Consider the following 16,870-nt stretch of genomic DNA (forward strand, 5'->3'; position numbering starts at 1 on the left):
CTCCCTGGGGCCACAGGTCCCCACCTGTAAGATGGAAATTTCCCGCAGCATGACAAGGGGAAGCACTTTGTAAGCTTCCTCAAGAGCAGAGCCTTCTCAGGTGCCAAGCCTGGCTCTCCTCCACAGTGCTGGGGGCACTCAGGCAGGGAGGGTGCCTGGGAAGACAGGCAAGAGTGCCCGGCCAGGGCAGAGGAGTGGGCCTCCTTGGCCTCGGGATGTCTCCAGGTTCCTCCAGCTAGGGAGGATGGGTGGGCAGGTGAGGCTTGGCAGGGTAAGCCAGAGAAGAGGAAGTTCTGAACAGGAGGATAGGAACAGGTCTGGTGATTTACCAGTCTGTGGGAGCCTAGGTCAGTGCCAGGGTCATATGAGCAGTGGGCTAGGGAGGGTCTGAGGTAGGTAGGCTTTGCCTGAATGAGACTGACGGCCTTGATATCCATCCACTGTGTGGTGAAGGAGAGTGGGGACAGAGGGTGACTCTTGGGGCTTGTGGGCGGAGGAGAGTAGGAGAGAGGAAGCACTTTGGTGGGAAGGAGGTCTGCCTGCTGTGGGAGGGGGACTTGGTGGGCAGGCGTGGAGGGGAGGGCGGGCAGAGAGGTCTCTCAGGGAACCTGCTGATGGCAGATGGCAGGGCCTACGCAAACTACACACAGCGAGAGTCGGGGCCTGGGCAGGGTCTGAGGAGGCTGAGCTTGAGGGGAGGACAGAGAGAGGTGAGGAGAAGGTCAGAGACCCCAGGGGTGTCTAGCACCATGGGAGACAAGAGGAGAGCATTGCTGGAGGACCCCCTCTCCTCGGAAGTGGACGTGAATGAGTGGAAATGGCGAAGGAGCTTAGGAGTCGAAAGTGTAGTGGGTGGAAAGTAGAAGTTCGCAGTGCCCGAGATGGTTCGGCCCGTGGAGCCGGGTCTCGCCCTGGCAGCACTTTGGGCTGGAGAATTCCTCGCAGTGGGCTGTGCTGCGGGTGTGGGCTGTGGCAGCACCCCCTCCCCAAGTCGAGATCATCCAGAACGCCTGCAGCATTGCCAAATGTGCCCTGGGCGGGCGAGGAAGCTGCCCGGCAGGCAGCAGCGGCTCGCTGCAGGGGACGGGGCACAGGGAAAGCCTGGTCCCTAGCAGGCCCCGTCAGAGCAGCTGTCCCACACAGCCCCCCTCGGCAAGGTCACAGAGGGGTCACCGGGCGGTGGAGCGGGGCAGAGGCCGTCGCCTGCTGTGTGTGGTCTGGTGACCCCATTCCGACTGAACACAACTGAGCCCCTGCAGCGCAGGGAGGTGACCCAGAAACCAAAGCCCTTTTATCCTCTAGGCAAATCCCTTCCCACCACCCCCAAGATGTTCGCAGCCCCCACTCGGCCCAGCCCTGCCCTCTCCGTCCTTGGACGCCTGTGCTCCTCTCTTCCCTCTGTCCATGTCCCTGCCCCCCATGCGGGCCCACTCCTGAGTCCTTCCTTCAGGGCTGCCTGCACCCCGGAGCTGAGGCCGAGGGTGGAGGCAGTTTCCCTTCGCGACCTCGCGGTGCCCGCGGGATCCCTCTTCCCTCCTGCTTCTCTTCCGCTCGTCTCCTCCCTGCCTGTGCCCTTGCTCTCTCCTCCTCTCCCCCTCACTCTCCTCCTCCTCTCTCTTCTGGGTCTTTCCATCTGTCTGTCCATCCCTTCCCTCTCCCGTGAGTCTGTTCCACCTTTCTGTGGGCAGCTCTCTGTCTTGCTGGCCTTACCTGCCTCTGTCTGATTCACTCCACCCCACTCCTCAGATGAGCAGCCCTGTGCTTAGAAGCTGGGACGTCTGGGAGCGGAGCCACTCCGAGTCTGTAGTTGTGCGGGCGACAGCCAAGTGCCCACACACGCCCACATGGACGGAGGTTGCTAAGGGCCAGGGACAGCTGGACCATGCATGTGTATGACGTCCCCCTCCTTGATCCCAGACTTGAGACGGACATGCTCTTGTTGACCCCGTCTGTACCGACAGGGCTGGGCGCCGAGGTGTGAGGGAGCCGTAGGCAGCAGGCCCAGGGAACCTGTCTTAGCCGCCAAGCCCTCCACATGACCTCTATGAAACATATGTAGGTCTTCACCTTTGAACCTCCCAGAATCAACTTCATTGCGGCAGGAGTGGGGACAATGTCTCGCTAGCCTCTTGTCCCCAGCACCTAGCAGGACACTAGGCATAGGTTCAGTCAAAAACCTGCACTGCATGGTCGTATCAGCCCCACAGGACACATCTGGTTCTGATGAGGCGGCGAAGGCCAAGTGAGTTTTGAAAGATCACACAGCTTGTAGACGGTACAGGATTTGAACTTGGGTTTGCCTGTCTTGAAAGATAATTTTCCTTCCATTTATCCTCTCCTGATCAGAAAATTATGAAGACCTCAGAAAATGTCCTCCCCTTCCTAGGTACCAGTGCTGATTAGAAACCAACTTGCCCTCCTGTGAGAGGGACAACCCGGTTCCCTATCTGTCTCTGTGTGTGTCTTTCTGCTTACCTTTCTCTTTCTCTTCCTGAGTTTTGGGGACCCCTAACCTCCTTCCTGTGGACGTGGTGGGTGGGGCTGGTGGACGCTGCAGACTCATGGGGACTGTGATCCATCTGCAGCAACTGCAGGGGAGGTGGAGCCCTGGCATGGGAACTGCATAGCCTACTCGAGCCCCTGGAGCCCCTGCTCCACCACCTGTGGCCTGGGGGTGTCCACGCGCATCTCCAACATCAACGCCCGGTGCTGGCCTGAGCAGGAGAGTCGCCTCTGCAACCTGCGGCCGTGTGACGTGGACATCCGTCTGCACATCAAGGTGGGTCAGGAGCAGGGCCAGGGGTCTTGAAGGTCACCAGCAGACAAAGCTGGCCTTGAGTCTGGCTGCTGAGCTTCTTCACGGGCTACTTGTAAGGTGGGAATAATGATGCCCACCAGGAAGGCCTGGTGTGGTCTGGGACCCGAGACAGGGCACTGCAGATCTCACTCAGTGGAAGCTCAGGTGTGGCAACCATCCTGTCAGAATCAAGGTCACTGGGAAGGAGCTCAGGGACGCTCCACAGTGCTCCTCGGAAATGATCTGGAAGGACCCCGGGGACTTGCCTCCACCCTCTGTCCAGTGCCGTCCCAAGTCCACCTGCTCGGGCACGCAGGACAGCGTGTGGTGGCAGGAGGAACAGCGTGCAGGGCCTGGGACACTTGAAAACACCTCTCTGCTGTGACTAATCTCGCGCCTCTGGGCTTCAGTCCTCTCTCGGTCACAACGGAGCAGGTCTGTGAGATAACAGGAGCAGAGCGCCAAGGATCTAGCGGGCCACAGGACTCAGCCCCGTCCCTGAGCTAACAGGGATCTTGCCTGCCTCGTTCAGTGCCCCTCTCGCACACCTCCGGCCTGCTGTCACTCAGAAACCAAGAAAGCTCCGTTTTAAGAGTACAGGTGGTTTCTCAGGATGCTGAAGAGAGGCAGGCCCCATAGACCAGGGTTCCACGAGGCTGCCTGGCTTCCCACCACCTTCACCTGACCTCTGACATTGTTCCTGCACACAGGACAGCTCCCCAGTTCATCTCTGGGGGTCACCTGGAGGCACCCCTCTTCCTCCTCTCCTCCCCTCTTTGTTCTCTTTCGTCCTCTGATTATCTACCCCCATTGTGCCAGCAAGTGTGTCCTCTTTGCTTGATGCACAGCAGGGACTCAGTGGGCATCTCTGAGGGGAGGTCCAGAGGGGAGGCCTGCAGTCGGAGAGTGAAGCAAGGCAGAGCTACAGAGAGCTGAGGCCCAGCCTTGCTGGAGGCAGGGACTTCCAACTAGTTTCGTCTCTGAGATTGGGTTCCCTAAGTGGTTCTGCAAACTGCCTAAGCCCTAGATATCCTGGATCTTCTCCACTCCCACCTCTGGCATAACCTGATATGCAGTAGACCCCAAGACCTGTTATTCCAATGCATTTAATAAGTGCCTACTATGTACCAAGCACAGAATTATCCCATAGAGACACAGAAAGAGTCCCAAGTCTCAAGGGGCCCATAGCCCCATGTAAGGGTGTAACAAATGTCAATCCAGCTTAATGTGTGGCACGGTAAATGTTCCAAGGAGGCAGCAGCGGAGGAGTGGGGGCTGAGGCAAGGCAAGCCGCGGACCATGGTCTGCATTTCAGGGCTGCCACAGGCCTGCGGGGAACTGGGTTCACTGAGAGCTACCAGAGCTTTGTGTGCTGGGGGGACCATGATGCAAGGGCGCTGGCAGGGCTAGCATTTAGGACAGAAGGGAGACACAGCCCAGCAGGGCCATGTGCTTCTGTGATCCTCACCTTACCCCCGCGGGACCCGGCCGGGCCCTGCTGCGTGCCGGTGTCCTGCCTTGCGTGGAGATGCTCTGAATCCGAAAATAAGGCAGAGTGCTCCGTGGATGAGGAGGAATGGGGGGCTTGGCGGGAACAGGTGGTTGTGTGCTCCCTGAGCATCCCCTGCTGAAAGCCCCTTTCCTTTCCTTCAGGCAGGGAAGAAGTGTCTGTCCGTGTACCAGCCAGAGACGCCCATGAACTTCACCCTCGCAGGCTGCGTCAGCACACGATCCTACCGACCCAAGTACTGTGGGGTCTGCATGGACAACAGGTGCTGCATCCCCTACAAGTCCAAGACCATCGACGTCTCCTTCCAGTGTCCAGAGGGGCCAGGCTTCTCCCGCCAGGTCCTGTGGATTAATGCGTGCTTCTGCAACCTCAGCTGCAGGAATCCTAACGATATCTTTGCTGACTTGGAATCCTACCCTGACTTCTCAGAAATCGCAAATTAGGTGGGCACATCATGGGATTGGGGTCCTAGCTCAGTGACGGCAAGACAGCCAGCCCTCGTGGCCAAGAACTTCACAATCGAGCCTTCTTTTGTCTGTTTCCTCTGCACTTCCAATTACCTGATTTGGCACATAGCCTCCTGCCCTTACCCAGATGACCCTCGATGGTGCCGCTCAGGCGCACACAATGGGTCCCCTCCTTGGTGGCATTCAGCCTTACTCCAAAGAAAATACCTATCTCTAGCTATTCTGGACAAGACCCAAGCCTGATTCAGCCTGTCCAAGTCATTGAACATCCTTATTCATCTTGCCCAAGTCCCAAGAAATGGAATCAGCTGGATATCCAGTATCACAAATTCCCTCTTTAGATGCCAAACTAGGGGAAACTTTAGTCCCTTCAGAAGGATACATGAAATTGGAAACAGTAGAATAAACTGTTACTTAACCTGCCAAATGTTATAGGCAATTGTGCCCATAACACACTTAAAAGTAGCTCTGATTCCTAAGATTTGTGCACCATTTAGGCAACAAAACTTTGTCAAGTGAGGCTGATGGTTGTTTGGTTTTGATTATCAATGGAAAACTATATTCATGAACCTGGCATTGTGGAGGTTAAATTTCTCTTCACTTCTGCACTGTCAAGGGTCTCAAATGGGTTCATCCCAACCAGAAATTCAATTTCAATTTTGTTCATGAGAAAAATATCCAATTGTTACTCCAGGAACAGGGCAAGGTCAGCCAATTTTAGAGGTGGCAACTGACCCAAGCACCACATCTGCTGCTGACCAACAGCACTGTGGGCAGTGGGCCAGGCTACTCCTTGATTCTGACCCTCGCTCTGCTCAGGGCTCAGGGGAGTTGGTAGAGTGCCAGAGAGTGGTATTCTGAAACATTCCTTTACTCTATGGAACCTTGGGAGATTCCTCTGAAGTTCAGACCAGATCTGCCAGGCCAGGTAAGGGTCAAACCACAAAGTGGTTCCACCCTTCATTAGCCTGGAGTGGCCTGCAGGACTAGAGACTATAAATCCACAGGAGTCCCTGGGCCCAGGACACATCTTTTCTACTTCAGTAACCTACTACAGCCCTTGGGTCTGTGGATCAAAAAAACTCAGTTTTTCTGGTGTAAAGTCAGAGGTTGACCAGTTGTTTCAAAATGGAATGCTATTTAATATCATTATCCTTTGGTTACAAGCCAAAAGGAGTTGAAGCTAAAGGAAAAGAAGGTTGGTGTAATTATAAATGAGACGATTATTTATTTTATTAGGAGCATGTAATATTTACTGTCATAATTCTTTTTTCATGTGCTGTACATAGTTCTCAGTGCTTCACATACACTTTCTCATATGTCCTCATGATGATGATGACAAATTCCATTATTATTTCTGTTCTTATAAATGTGAAATGGAAACCCAGAGAGGTAAGGATTCTTGACCAAAGAAACTCAGCTGTATGTGAGGGAATTGGAAATCATATCCAAGGTGGACTGACTTCACAATCCACATTTCCCCCTGCTCCCAGTTTCCCAAAGTGTCAGAGTAGGGGACAATAGTGACATAAGTGACTTCTTTCATTTTTGCTCTTCTTCTTGTCTTGCTAGCTCCTTTCCAAAGAGAAGAGAGTATCTGATTTTTTGGTAATTTCAGTACTTAAACATCCAAAAATATGTAGGATAGGAAGAAATCAAGCATTCCTATAGATAACCCCCTCATTCAAATCCAGACCAGCTCATATCATGTATTGATAAGGCAGTTCTGTTTCCCCAGAGCTGTAGACTGTGTAATGTGCAGTTATTCACAAGGAATTGTGCTCAGCATGCAGAACTCTTAAACAGGAAAAAGGACTTAGCATTAGCCCTCCTTACAGTGACCTCCCAAAGACCTAGCCCCGTGCAAGGCATACAGTGGTGCTTGATGTGTATTTGATGAATACAATAAATTGTACATATGTTTCTACTTTTATTTAAAAGTTCTCTTCTTTTAATCATGTGAAAATCTAATATTTATCAGTGAAAATTTTATATTAAGTGCCAGAGTAAGAAACATTTAATATTTCAAAGAAAAGCCTATTATTCATATACGTGCAAGAATTCTCATAGGGAATTTACCCCATGAAAAATTTCTCTGTCAACTTGTGTGAACTGTGTTGGATTTTTTAGAGTATAAACATTTGCCATCTACAAACTCGAAGGCCACATATCTGCTAAGCCCATGTGAAACTCAGTAGAAACCTAAGAGCTGGGTTCTTACTAATTTGCATCTTGATTTGGGAGCCGAGCATGACCTCCCAGATTGTAAGAAACCTGGTTGAAAGAGCTGGGGATTATCCTGGGAACAGGAGGGATGGTGTGCCAGGATGACTCAGTCGTTATTGGTTCTGAGAAATGAAAATGTCCTGTGCAGGACGCTACAGTCACAGTATAAAGACAGAGATCTGGCCCCATGGGGTGAAGCTCTTTCTAACAGAACTGTTCTCAGGGGTGTCCTTATTCAAGAAAAGTTAAGAATAGTAATCTAATGAAAAAAGTTTCCATTTCTTGAGTCTTTAGCTAGCACCAAGCACTATGCTAAGTTTGACATCATCAATATCACAACAATTTCAAGTGCACTTCTTTTCCCCAGAGGAAACTGAGCCTCAAAGGGCTGCAGGTTGGGTCCAAACCCATGCCCACTCTTGCTCTGGAGGAGGCCTCCAGGCTGAGCCTGGTAATGCCTGGAAGACTCACACTGCAGGGATTCAGACAGACCCAAAAGACTGCCCCTCCAGTCCCTTGGAAAGGAACACTAGGGACTACTTAGCCTTTGGTAAAGCAATTCACGTTAGTAACAGACTGGATATGGTGACATGCCTGTAATCCCTGCTGCTGGGAAGGCTGAGGCAGGAGGGTCTCAAGTTTGAGGCCAGCCTGGGCCACTGAGGGAGACCCTGTTTCAAAATAAAATAATAAAAGGGCAGAGTGTTGCTTAGTGGCAGAGCTGGTTGAGCATGCACAAAGCCCTGGGTTCAATCCCCAACAGAAGAAAGAAAAGTTAATTCACGCTAGTACCTAGAGCAGGCTTCTCTGCTGTGCTGAGTTGTAGGAGAGGGAGGGAGACCTGAACTGACCAAACCACTGATTCTTGCTAAACCTTGTGACAGGTGTTCGCTGAGCCCTCCACACGTGAGAGGTCTGCTGCTAGGAGCTTTACTGCCATATCTCATTTAATCTTCCAGTGAACCTAGGAGATGTGGGATTATCAATGCCCTACTGTACAGAGAAGACAGCTGAGTCTCACTGACTTAAGTGATTTGCTTAAGCTCTTAGCAGCCCAGCCAGCAAACCACAGACCAGGAGACCAACCCACCTGACACCTGAGACATCTCTTCAGGCACTAAGCCTAGTTATCCCAGCCCCCAAAACAAAGGCATGACCTACACAAGAGGAGCTTACTTGAGGATAGCTGCAATTTTACTTTTGAAAGTGCTTCAGAGAGTGGTTGAGGAAAGCAGGTTCAAATGCTTGACTGTCTACCGTCTCACTTATATTGTACAGAGACTGTGGGCAAGGAACACAGCCTGTGCTGATTATGTTGAATCGTGTAACTGCTTTTTAAAGTCTTGTTCTGATGCAAAGTGATCACTGATAGCCCTGCCAGGCTGGAATCATGGGTGGACATAATGATTAACTGTGTTTCCGTGTGTGTGTGTGTGTGTGTGTGTGTGTGTGTGTGTGTGTCTACTTTCAAACTGTGATTTCACATTTTAATAGTCCTCCTGCCATTTTTGTAAGTGACTAAATGACACATATGAGGAAACAGCTTAGGATTTAGCAACAGCATTGAGCAATCTGTCGTGTTTCGTGACAGTCTTCATTTTTCTCATGATTTATGTAGCATGGAACATGTTTGTTCAATGTGAAGGGTTTTCATTGCTCAAAGCCTTTGTTTACAGCTTTTCTCTTTAGAAAAAAATAAATCATCAGTAAAGTAACTTACTGAATTTGGTGGAATTTCTTGGAATATCTTGGAATTTCCTTTGGAGGCAGTGATGGAGCCCTGAGCACATTAAATCAATGTGGTAGAAATTAGACCCCAGATATTTTATATGGAAATAAAAATAGCTTAAAACTTTGGAGATGACAGAATTAGGAATCAGTTCTGAAATTCAGAGACCAGAACCACCAATGCATCCAGGCTAAAAGACACCTCATAAATACAATGTGAACTTTTTAGCATCCATTTCTTCATTTGTTCACTTACTCATTATTCAGTTTCTTTCTATAGCCCCAAGTAGTCCATGGGCCACTGAGGTCAGGGAAATGGCTACCCAGAGCAGTGCCTGGTCCATGCCAGGGACCCAGTAAGCAGGGCTTGGATGGATGGACAGAGGCTCCGCTTCCAGCTGGGAGCACGGAGAGGTCCCCAGGAGGCTGCGTGGAGCAGGGGCTCCCGTGGCTCCAAACCTGCCCTAGTCCTTGCTGGAAGTCCTGTTTGCCTGCGCCTCGGCTTCCTCAATGGTGACAGGACAGAACGACAGTGTCCACTTCTTGACAGGACGCACATTGCAAGCGCGGTGTTAAAACAGCACTTAGAACACAGTAAGCACTTCATTGACACTTCTGTTATTAGCTGAGCTGCCGCTTCATCATAAATGGAATAACTGACCAAGGTACAGTAAGAATTAGCATCCACGTGTGTGTCTACACATCTAACTCGCTTAGCTTTTGCCTAAAAGTGTAAACAGAAAGAGGACGTGGCCCCAGTGCTCGGCTGAGCGTCCGCCTCCTTCCGCCGCAGGCTGCTTAGTCACTCAGTCATTTCAGGGCTGTGTTTTGTCTTTAGCTCTAACTTGGGTCATGGCCCAGCTCCCTCCGAGCAGGAAGGAAAAAATCCTTCTCTCCTCCACACCCAGCACAGCACACAGCGCACACTCAGCCGTGTGAGCAGATACCCTCACCCGCTCACCCCAAAACACATGATGATGTCACAATAAAAGTCAAGGATTTAAAAAAAAAGGTCACATGAATTATTTCCAAGACACTTCTATCTTGAAGCACACTTGCTTTCCAAAATCAAAAGATGGAGGTTGGAGTCCTTTGGGTGCCTCAGAGCTAACCATCCAGACTTCGTGGGAAAATCCCCAGGCTGGGTGGTTGAAGTTTCGGGGAAAATGGGATTTGGGAGAAATAGCCAAAGTATTTTTACTATGAAGTGCTTTATCCTTAGAAGTATGTAGTGGCTGCTAGAAGTGTGGCACACACCTGTAGTCCCCACTACTTAGGAGGCTGAGAGAGGAGGATCCCTTGAGCCCAAGGGTTGAGGCCAGCCTGGGCACCACTGTGAGACCTCAGCTCAAAACAATCAAAATAGGGCTGGGGATATAGCTCAGTTGGTAGAGTGCTTGTCTTGCAAGCATAAGGCCCTGGGTTCAAATCCCCAGCACCGCAAAAAAAAAAAAAAAAAAAAAAAAAAAATCAAAATATACAGCAGAGACACCACATTCTGCATCACCCCCTGGACAAAATGAAAATGGAAGACTTCCTCTGTATTCAGAAATCCAAGTTATAGCTGAATCTGGTTCTTTCTAAATGCAGGACTAGCAAAACTGGCTCCTGAGCTGAAGGAGCTGGAGCAGACCAGGTACCCTCCTGTGATCTGTCCCCAAGAGCTCCAAGCTCCACTCTGAGCCTTGTTACACGTGGATTTGACACAATACTGACATTGTATATTTCTCAGTCCATTTCACAAAGAGAGAGGAAGGCTTACTGATAACATTGAGAAACATCTGTCAGCAAAGGAGGAGGGAGACAAATTAAGCACCAGATAAACCCATAGAGGAGAGTGGGGACTCCACCGGAGGACAGAACGCACAGCCGGCCACGAATCCCTTCCGGGCAGACACAGTCTCAGTTCCGGGAACTACCTGTGTCCTATAGTCCCCAGGCGTCAGCTGGTGGCCGCGTGCATGCGGCCACTCAGTGAGCTGTTCTAACAGGCGGCGAGGGACAGGACCCACTTAGAAATGGCCTGACCAGTGTTTAATGTCTCTGAGCTTCGGCCTTCTCTGTGAGGAGCACTCCTTACAGACGAGAATGAGACGAAGAAAACCCACGACGCACCCGAGTATTTCTATGATTGGAGGAAGCTCTTACCTGCTTATTTAACAAAAACCTCCTCTTGTGTGTTCGAGACTGGGATGGCCCTGAAAATCCAAAGTAAGAGGACAGACTTTGGGGGGAAAGGATACACAAAGTGAGAGGCCCTGCGGGGAGGCCAGCTTCCCAGAGGGGCGGGGCGCCCAGGAAGGCTTTGCCCGGAGCTGGGAAGGGGCGTCTGCATCCGGGCCCTGCTCTGCTGGGTCTAATTGTGCAGAAAAGGCCTAACACTCACCTTCCTCAGAGCCCCTGCCGCACGGGGCGGGAGGGGGCGGGAGCCCAGTCATGGTCGACTGGACACCCAAGCCAGGCTGAGCCAACCAGCTTCCTTCCCTAACAGGCCCTGATGGACTCTGTCGGCCCCCTAACCCAAGGGCTACCATTTTATGTTTCAGAGTGGCAGAAAACTCTACTCTCACAAGAAGGCTGATCTGCCCGTTTGGTGCCCTCCTTGATCCCATCTCCAAACCCATGAGGCTAAGCCTCGCCTTCGCCCCTGGCTTTCACGTGGGACACCGCAGAAGGGTTTCCGTGAGCCTACGAGGCCCACGTGCCCAGATGTGAGCACATGGGTTTAGGCTACAGTGAGGGGGGGCTCCAATGGCTCTTACAGTGGGACTGTGTGGGAGAAGGGTACAGGGTGACCGGGTGGTCCCCGAGACACCACACATGGCTCAGCTCAGCGCACACCAACTGTTGGTGAAATACAGGGTCAGGTGACTCAAACAAAGACAAGCAGCTTGAGCAGAAATTGACCCCCACCTGGTAAACCGGCCTCTGGGCACAGGGCCTCTCAACGACACCATGTGCTGTAAAGACAGGTGATATGTGCAGGGCACAGCACCCTGACTTTCAGAAGCCCCACCCAGCAGGGCCAGAGGTCGCTGTGACACCCTGTCTCCCCAAAGGGGCTCTGCCCTCCTTATCTCTGTTTCCAAAGCAGGAAAGCTACTTCCACCTGCTGAGTGTGAACCAACACGAACCCCACCCCCCTCACAGACACCAAAAGCAAGGCTTCTCAACCCGTGGTCCTCGGACCCTACAGATCCATGCCTAGAATTCAGTAGCAAGTTCTTGGAGGAGGATAAAATGCACCTTTGCTTTTACAACCTTCAGCCTCTGTGTTGGTCAATGAAATGGAAAAGAACCAAAGTAACGCCATTTTGTTCTGACCTGACTCCACTGTATGCCTGCTTATAGTGCCTCCCTTTCAGCCTCCTGAAGCTGTAACTGTGTTGACAGTACAGTAGGACCTTCCCATGTCCCTGACTGCAGCCCTAATGTATGACAAAATGACTCTGAAATGTATAATCAAAACAATTCTCTCATGTAATCAAAAGAACTGTCTCGATGGTCTTTCTGACCAATATGTGCCTCAACTGTTCTTGTGGCTTTTGCCTTGATCAACTCTGTACTTCCAAAATTAGGTGCTGGGAGTTGTTTGAGGTGTGAACCTGCTCCCAGCTGCTTGCTTGGCATGCTTTTTAAAGGACCTTTTCCCTTTTGAATTTGGCTCAGTATGCATGGTGGTTTGTAACTCTCGTGCACTCCATAACGGTCAATGTCCCCTTGCGACGCGGAACCTTTTTCTTGAATATCGGGCCTGTGGATTCTGGCACATTCACTCGCTGCACCGTAATGCAGACCTGGAAAGCGTACTGCCCACTCCACAGCTAAGGAACTCCTCAGGAGGAGGGAAGAAAAAACAAGATCAACAGCAGCCGCTTTGAGGTGCGGGCCGGCTTGAGTGTGTGCAGCACCTGGGGACACATTCTCCCAGAGCAAGCAGGGGAAAGTGAGGGAGCAACTTGACACTGGGGGACACGGTGAACGCAGCCAGGAGAGCGAGGTCAATGTCATAAGCGATAATCACAAGGAAGGCATGTCCCCTGACACGAAGTGACCAAGGGGCCACTTCACCTCCGCGGCCCTCCACCTACAAGAACCCTTCACAAGCCGCAGCTGAGGAGACTTGTGTTAAACACCTGGTCAGTGCTGCTCAGGAAGGTCAAAAGGCAAGGAATGTCTGAGAAACTGACCAGCCAGAGGGAGCAAAAAGACATGAGGCTAATGTCATGGGGTGTCCCGGAAGAGACACTGTGTTACGGCTTGAATGGAGTGTCCCCCAAAAGCTCACGTGTGAGACAATCCAAGAAGGTTCAGAGGAGAAATGACTGGGTTGTGAGAGTCTGAACCCAATCAGTGAGTTCATCCCTGATGGGATTAATGGAGTGGTGACTGAAGGCAGGTGGGGTGTGGCTGGAGGAGGTGGGCACCGGGGGCGTGCCCCTGGGGTATACATTTGTCTCTGGCGAGTGGAGTCTCTGCTTCCTGATCACCGTGTGAGCTGCCTCCCTCTGCCACACTCCTCCTCCATGACGTCCTGCCTCACCTCCGGCCCCGGGGAATGGGCTGAGACCTCTGAAACCAAGAGACCCAAATCAACTCTCCTCCTCTGCAATGGTGAAGTGGGGTCCTGTAGTCACAGCGGGAAGAAGCTAAGACACCCTGGGCCAGGGAGAGCAGTGAAGCCCCAGTCTCAGCTGGGGAGCAGTAGTGCTCCACTGTGGCCTCAGAGGGGACACTGCACCAGTGACCCCTGGTCCATGGGACACCAAGGGCAGGTGTCGCACTGGAGGCTCTGCACACGCATTGCAACTGGTCTGTCAATTCAGGTTGACCTTAGAGTTAACGTTAAATAAAACGGGGAGTCAGTTGGCAGCTTTGCACATGGGTGGTCTTCCCACATACTTTCTTGTAATGAAAATAAAAATCTAAAACAGGTGTCTCCCTCCCTCTAATTTTAGGTTAAAAAGCTTTATCTTCTCTCTGCCCTGCTGCCCTAGCTGCTGGGCAGCTTTGCCTGAGACGGGCCCCAAGGGTGACACACATCCTGGGGACTTAGAAGGGAAAAGTTAAAGGTTTTTATAAAAATGGTAACATTTTAGATAGATTGGGTTATATGGGATGCACTTTTAAAATTAGTTTCCCCTGTTTCTTTCTACTCTTTTAATGTGGCTCCCAGATATTTGAAGTGGCTTCTGTGGCTGATAGTTCTGCTTCTCCTGTACTGGGATGCTTTTAAAGCCAAAATCCCCATGGTGAATGGAAGTGACAGGGCCCCAGGTATCAAGATATGCAACCCTTCATGAAAAGACTCATCCCCATACTTGATGTCACACGTGATCTCTCAGGTAGAGGAAAATGACACAAGCCACTGCAAAGTTACAAATTTATTGGTCTGGAAATAAATACAAATATCTCATTAAGAAAGTCCTCCGGAAAGACGTGTACAATAGTTTCTGGTCTGCGTTCAGCCACTCTTGCCTGGGTCCCTGCACAAGGTCAGGGGAAACCTCCAGGTGGGCAGGTGGAAGGTAAACTGAGTCACTGCCCCTCAAGCACCTTGAAGGCAGGACTACTTCCTTCTACCAGCTCGAGAGACTTGGAAATCACCAAGGCCCAGTGGCTGATTCACAATGTTCGATTCATTCTGATCAAACTTCCTACAAGAAAATCCATGGTTAGCCAAAATGAAAATCAAAAGGCAGTAGTATAGGAACCAGACGGCTGTGCCAAGGCTGCTCAGAAGAGTCAGGGGCACCTCCCCATTCAGCAGGAGGAGGTTAGTGGGGCAGGAGGAGGGTGGCAGCAGAAACTCCCAGGGAACGTGTACTCCAGAACTCAGTTTTCCCAGCCCACGCCCCACATAAATTCCCATCCAATAAGAGCAAAGAGTTCTCTCTGGAGACCCAGTCTTGGTCCTAGGTCAGAGAAATCCAGCGTTCAAGTTCAGAGTCAACCCCCGAAGTCAACGACAGGAGGCTGGATTTAACTCAATCACCCAGATTCCTTGGAAACAGGCTGGGGTCCACTGAAATCACGAGGGCGCTGGATCCCAGCACAACCACCAGAATCCCTTATGTCTTCCCAGCCTGGAGACTCACGGCGGCCAGGGACAGCTGGCTGGAATGTCCAGCTCCACTCTAAAGAATGCAGCTACAAGTCTAAACCGTGTTCCCCGTGAACAAAAAGAATCACTCAGTCCCAGAGGTGGGAGGGAGGCAGGGGCTGCGGAGGAGGCAGAGAACAGGGCTGAAGCCTCCAACTGACCATAAGCGCTTGCCCCAAAGCTGTTTCAGAAAAACAAGGGAGTCTGTTGCTGGCTTCTATCACAGGTTAAAAGAACCCAGGCTCCCGTGCTTCTGCATCAACGCTTCAAAACTGACTTCTTCATGGACTTATTTTTCCAAATGCCTCAGCCTCCACCTTTCCCCTTTCCTGTTTTGCCCATGTAAAAGAAGTACCCACACTCCACCTCTTTCCCCTCCCCAGATCAGAAACGGGGCTGCTTTCCAGGAGCTGGGTCAATCTGACTGCCTTGGAGAGGAAGCAGGAAGTAGGTGGGTCAGGGAAATGCCAGGATGTTGAACCAGGAAGCTGGCTCAGCCCACGCTGGATTGCAAAGTGTCTGCTGCTGGTTTTTGTTTTGGGCAGCTGGGTGTCTCTGAGGGCAGGTTAAAGAGTGGCAACCAGGCCACTAGTTAACAAAAACAGGACACAGAGATGCCTCCTCCTTGCGGTCCCCTGCTGCCCCCCGCGTCGGAAGGCACCCTGGACAGACGCAACCTGCCATCACCAGAGCTCACTCTTACACAATAAGCTTTGGATTAATACCAAGTTAGTGCAGGGTGCAGGCAGAGGCGCGTAGGGCAGAGGGGTGCCACTGCGGAGACCAGAGTCCAGGGCACTGGCGCAGGCCACCTAGCAGGACACCTCCATGGACTTGGGTCCTGCGCTGTTCCCAGGAGCACCCGAGTTGGGGGTGATGTCCAGGTGGGCTCCCTCGCTGGTGTGGGAGCGGCTGCGCGTGCCCTCGCTGGTGTGGGAGCGGCTGCGCGTGCCCTCGCTGGTGTGGGAGCGGCTGCGGGGACCCTCCAGGGAGGTGACACTGGAGCCGGAGGCCGTGCGGGACCTCATCAGGCGGGTCATGCTGGCAGAGGGCACTGGGAAGACAGGAGACAGCCAGTGAGGGGACGGAGTCCTCTACAGTGGAGGGACCAGATGGACCCCTAAGGATGAGCCTGGCTGAGTGCTCTTCCCGTCCCACCTTAATCCTCCCAGTGGGCCAGTTGCTGGTTCCCGATGTCTCTGTGTCCATCAGAGGAGGACAGTAGGGTCCAGATGGAAAAGGACTTACAACCATCACATGGCAAATGATCTGAACCCAGGTCTCAGTTGGAATCCCAATTCTGCCCCTTGCTTAGTGATGCTGTGAGTCTGGAGTGTCCCATTCTGCGCCTCCCTGTCTCAGTGCTAAGGTGGCCCCTCCTATGAGCACCACTGCCCCATCCTGTCAGCAGTCAGCAGGAGGACACAGAGATGCCATGGGCTCTTAGTGGGGGACCAGGGCCACACAGGAGGTCAGCAAGCTGCCAGGCATGAGCAATGGCGTTGCCTATTCTCTGAGATCTTTCCCAAGACTTGAAATGCTCTTGTCCACGGCAGGTGGCTGAGAGAGTGGAAAGGCAATAGAACAACCGTCCCCACCTGTATGGGCCCACAGACTGCTGTCCCTAAATTCATATCCACCTAGAAACTCAGAATGTGACCTGACTGGAAATAAGGTCTTTGCAGAGATAATTAGCTAAGATGAGTCATTCTGGATTAGAATGATCCCTAATCCAATGGCTGGTGTCTTTACTAAGAAAACAGATGCAGGGACAGGGTCATGGATAGACAGAGACTCCAGGGCTAGCGTTCTGGCCACGGGAGGCCCAGGGGCTCCGCAGAGGCAAGGACGGGGCCTTCCTGGCATCTCTGGAAGGAGCCCAGCCCTGCTGGTGCCTCAGTCTCACACTTCGAGCCTCCCTACTGTGAGAGAGTACTTTGGTGTGGTTTTAGGCACCTCAGTCAGTGGGAGCCCCTCAGGATTTGTGGGGGCCGTCCTGTGAGACTAATACCCCATCCAAGAGAAGCTGTGCAGCTGAG

General features: G+C 51.9%; 2 protein-coding genes across 5 annotated transcripts in view; one reads left to right on the forward strand and one right to left on the reverse strand.

The window, feature by feature from the left end:
* Nucleotides 1-10,187, forward strand: part of CCN4 (cellular communication network factor 4) — a 29,832-nt gene extending 19,645 nt beyond the window's left edge. Inside the window, exons 4-5 of one of the 2 annotated variants that reach the window (XM_079134711.1) lie at nucleotides 2,586-2,779; nucleotides 4,451-10,187. In XM_079134711.1, coding sequence (XP_078990837.1) covers nucleotides 2,586-2,779; nucleotides 4,451-4,750 — 494 coding nt within the window. In that variant the 3' untranslated portion in view covers nucleotides 4,751-10,187. The remainder of the gene's footprint in view (nucleotides 1-2,585; nucleotides 2,780-4,450) is intronic. The other variant, XM_079134712.1, reaches the window with a different exon arrangement.
* A 3,910-nt stretch (nucleotides 10,188-14,097) lies between these two features.
* Nucleotides 14,098-16,870, reverse strand: part of NDRG1 (N-myc downstream regulated 1) — a 49,527-nt gene continuing 46,754 nt past the window's right edge. For 2 of the 3 annotated variants that reach the window (XM_079134652.1, XM_079134651.1), the window contains one exon: nucleotides 14,098-15,885. In XM_079134652.1, the coding sequence (XP_078990778.1) occupies nucleotides 15,644-15,885 (242 nt within the window). In that variant the 3' untranslated portion in view covers nucleotides 14,098-15,643. The remainder of the gene's footprint in view (nucleotides 15,886-16,870) is intronic. The other variant, XM_079134653.1, reaches the window with a different exon arrangement.

The sequence above is a fragment of the Sciurus vulgaris genome (genome assembly GCF_902686455.1).
Source record: "Sciurus vulgaris genome assembly, chromosome: 1".
Classification (NCBI taxonomy): domain Eukaryota; kingdom Metazoa; phylum Chordata; class Mammalia; order Rodentia; family Sciuridae; genus Sciurus; species Sciurus vulgaris.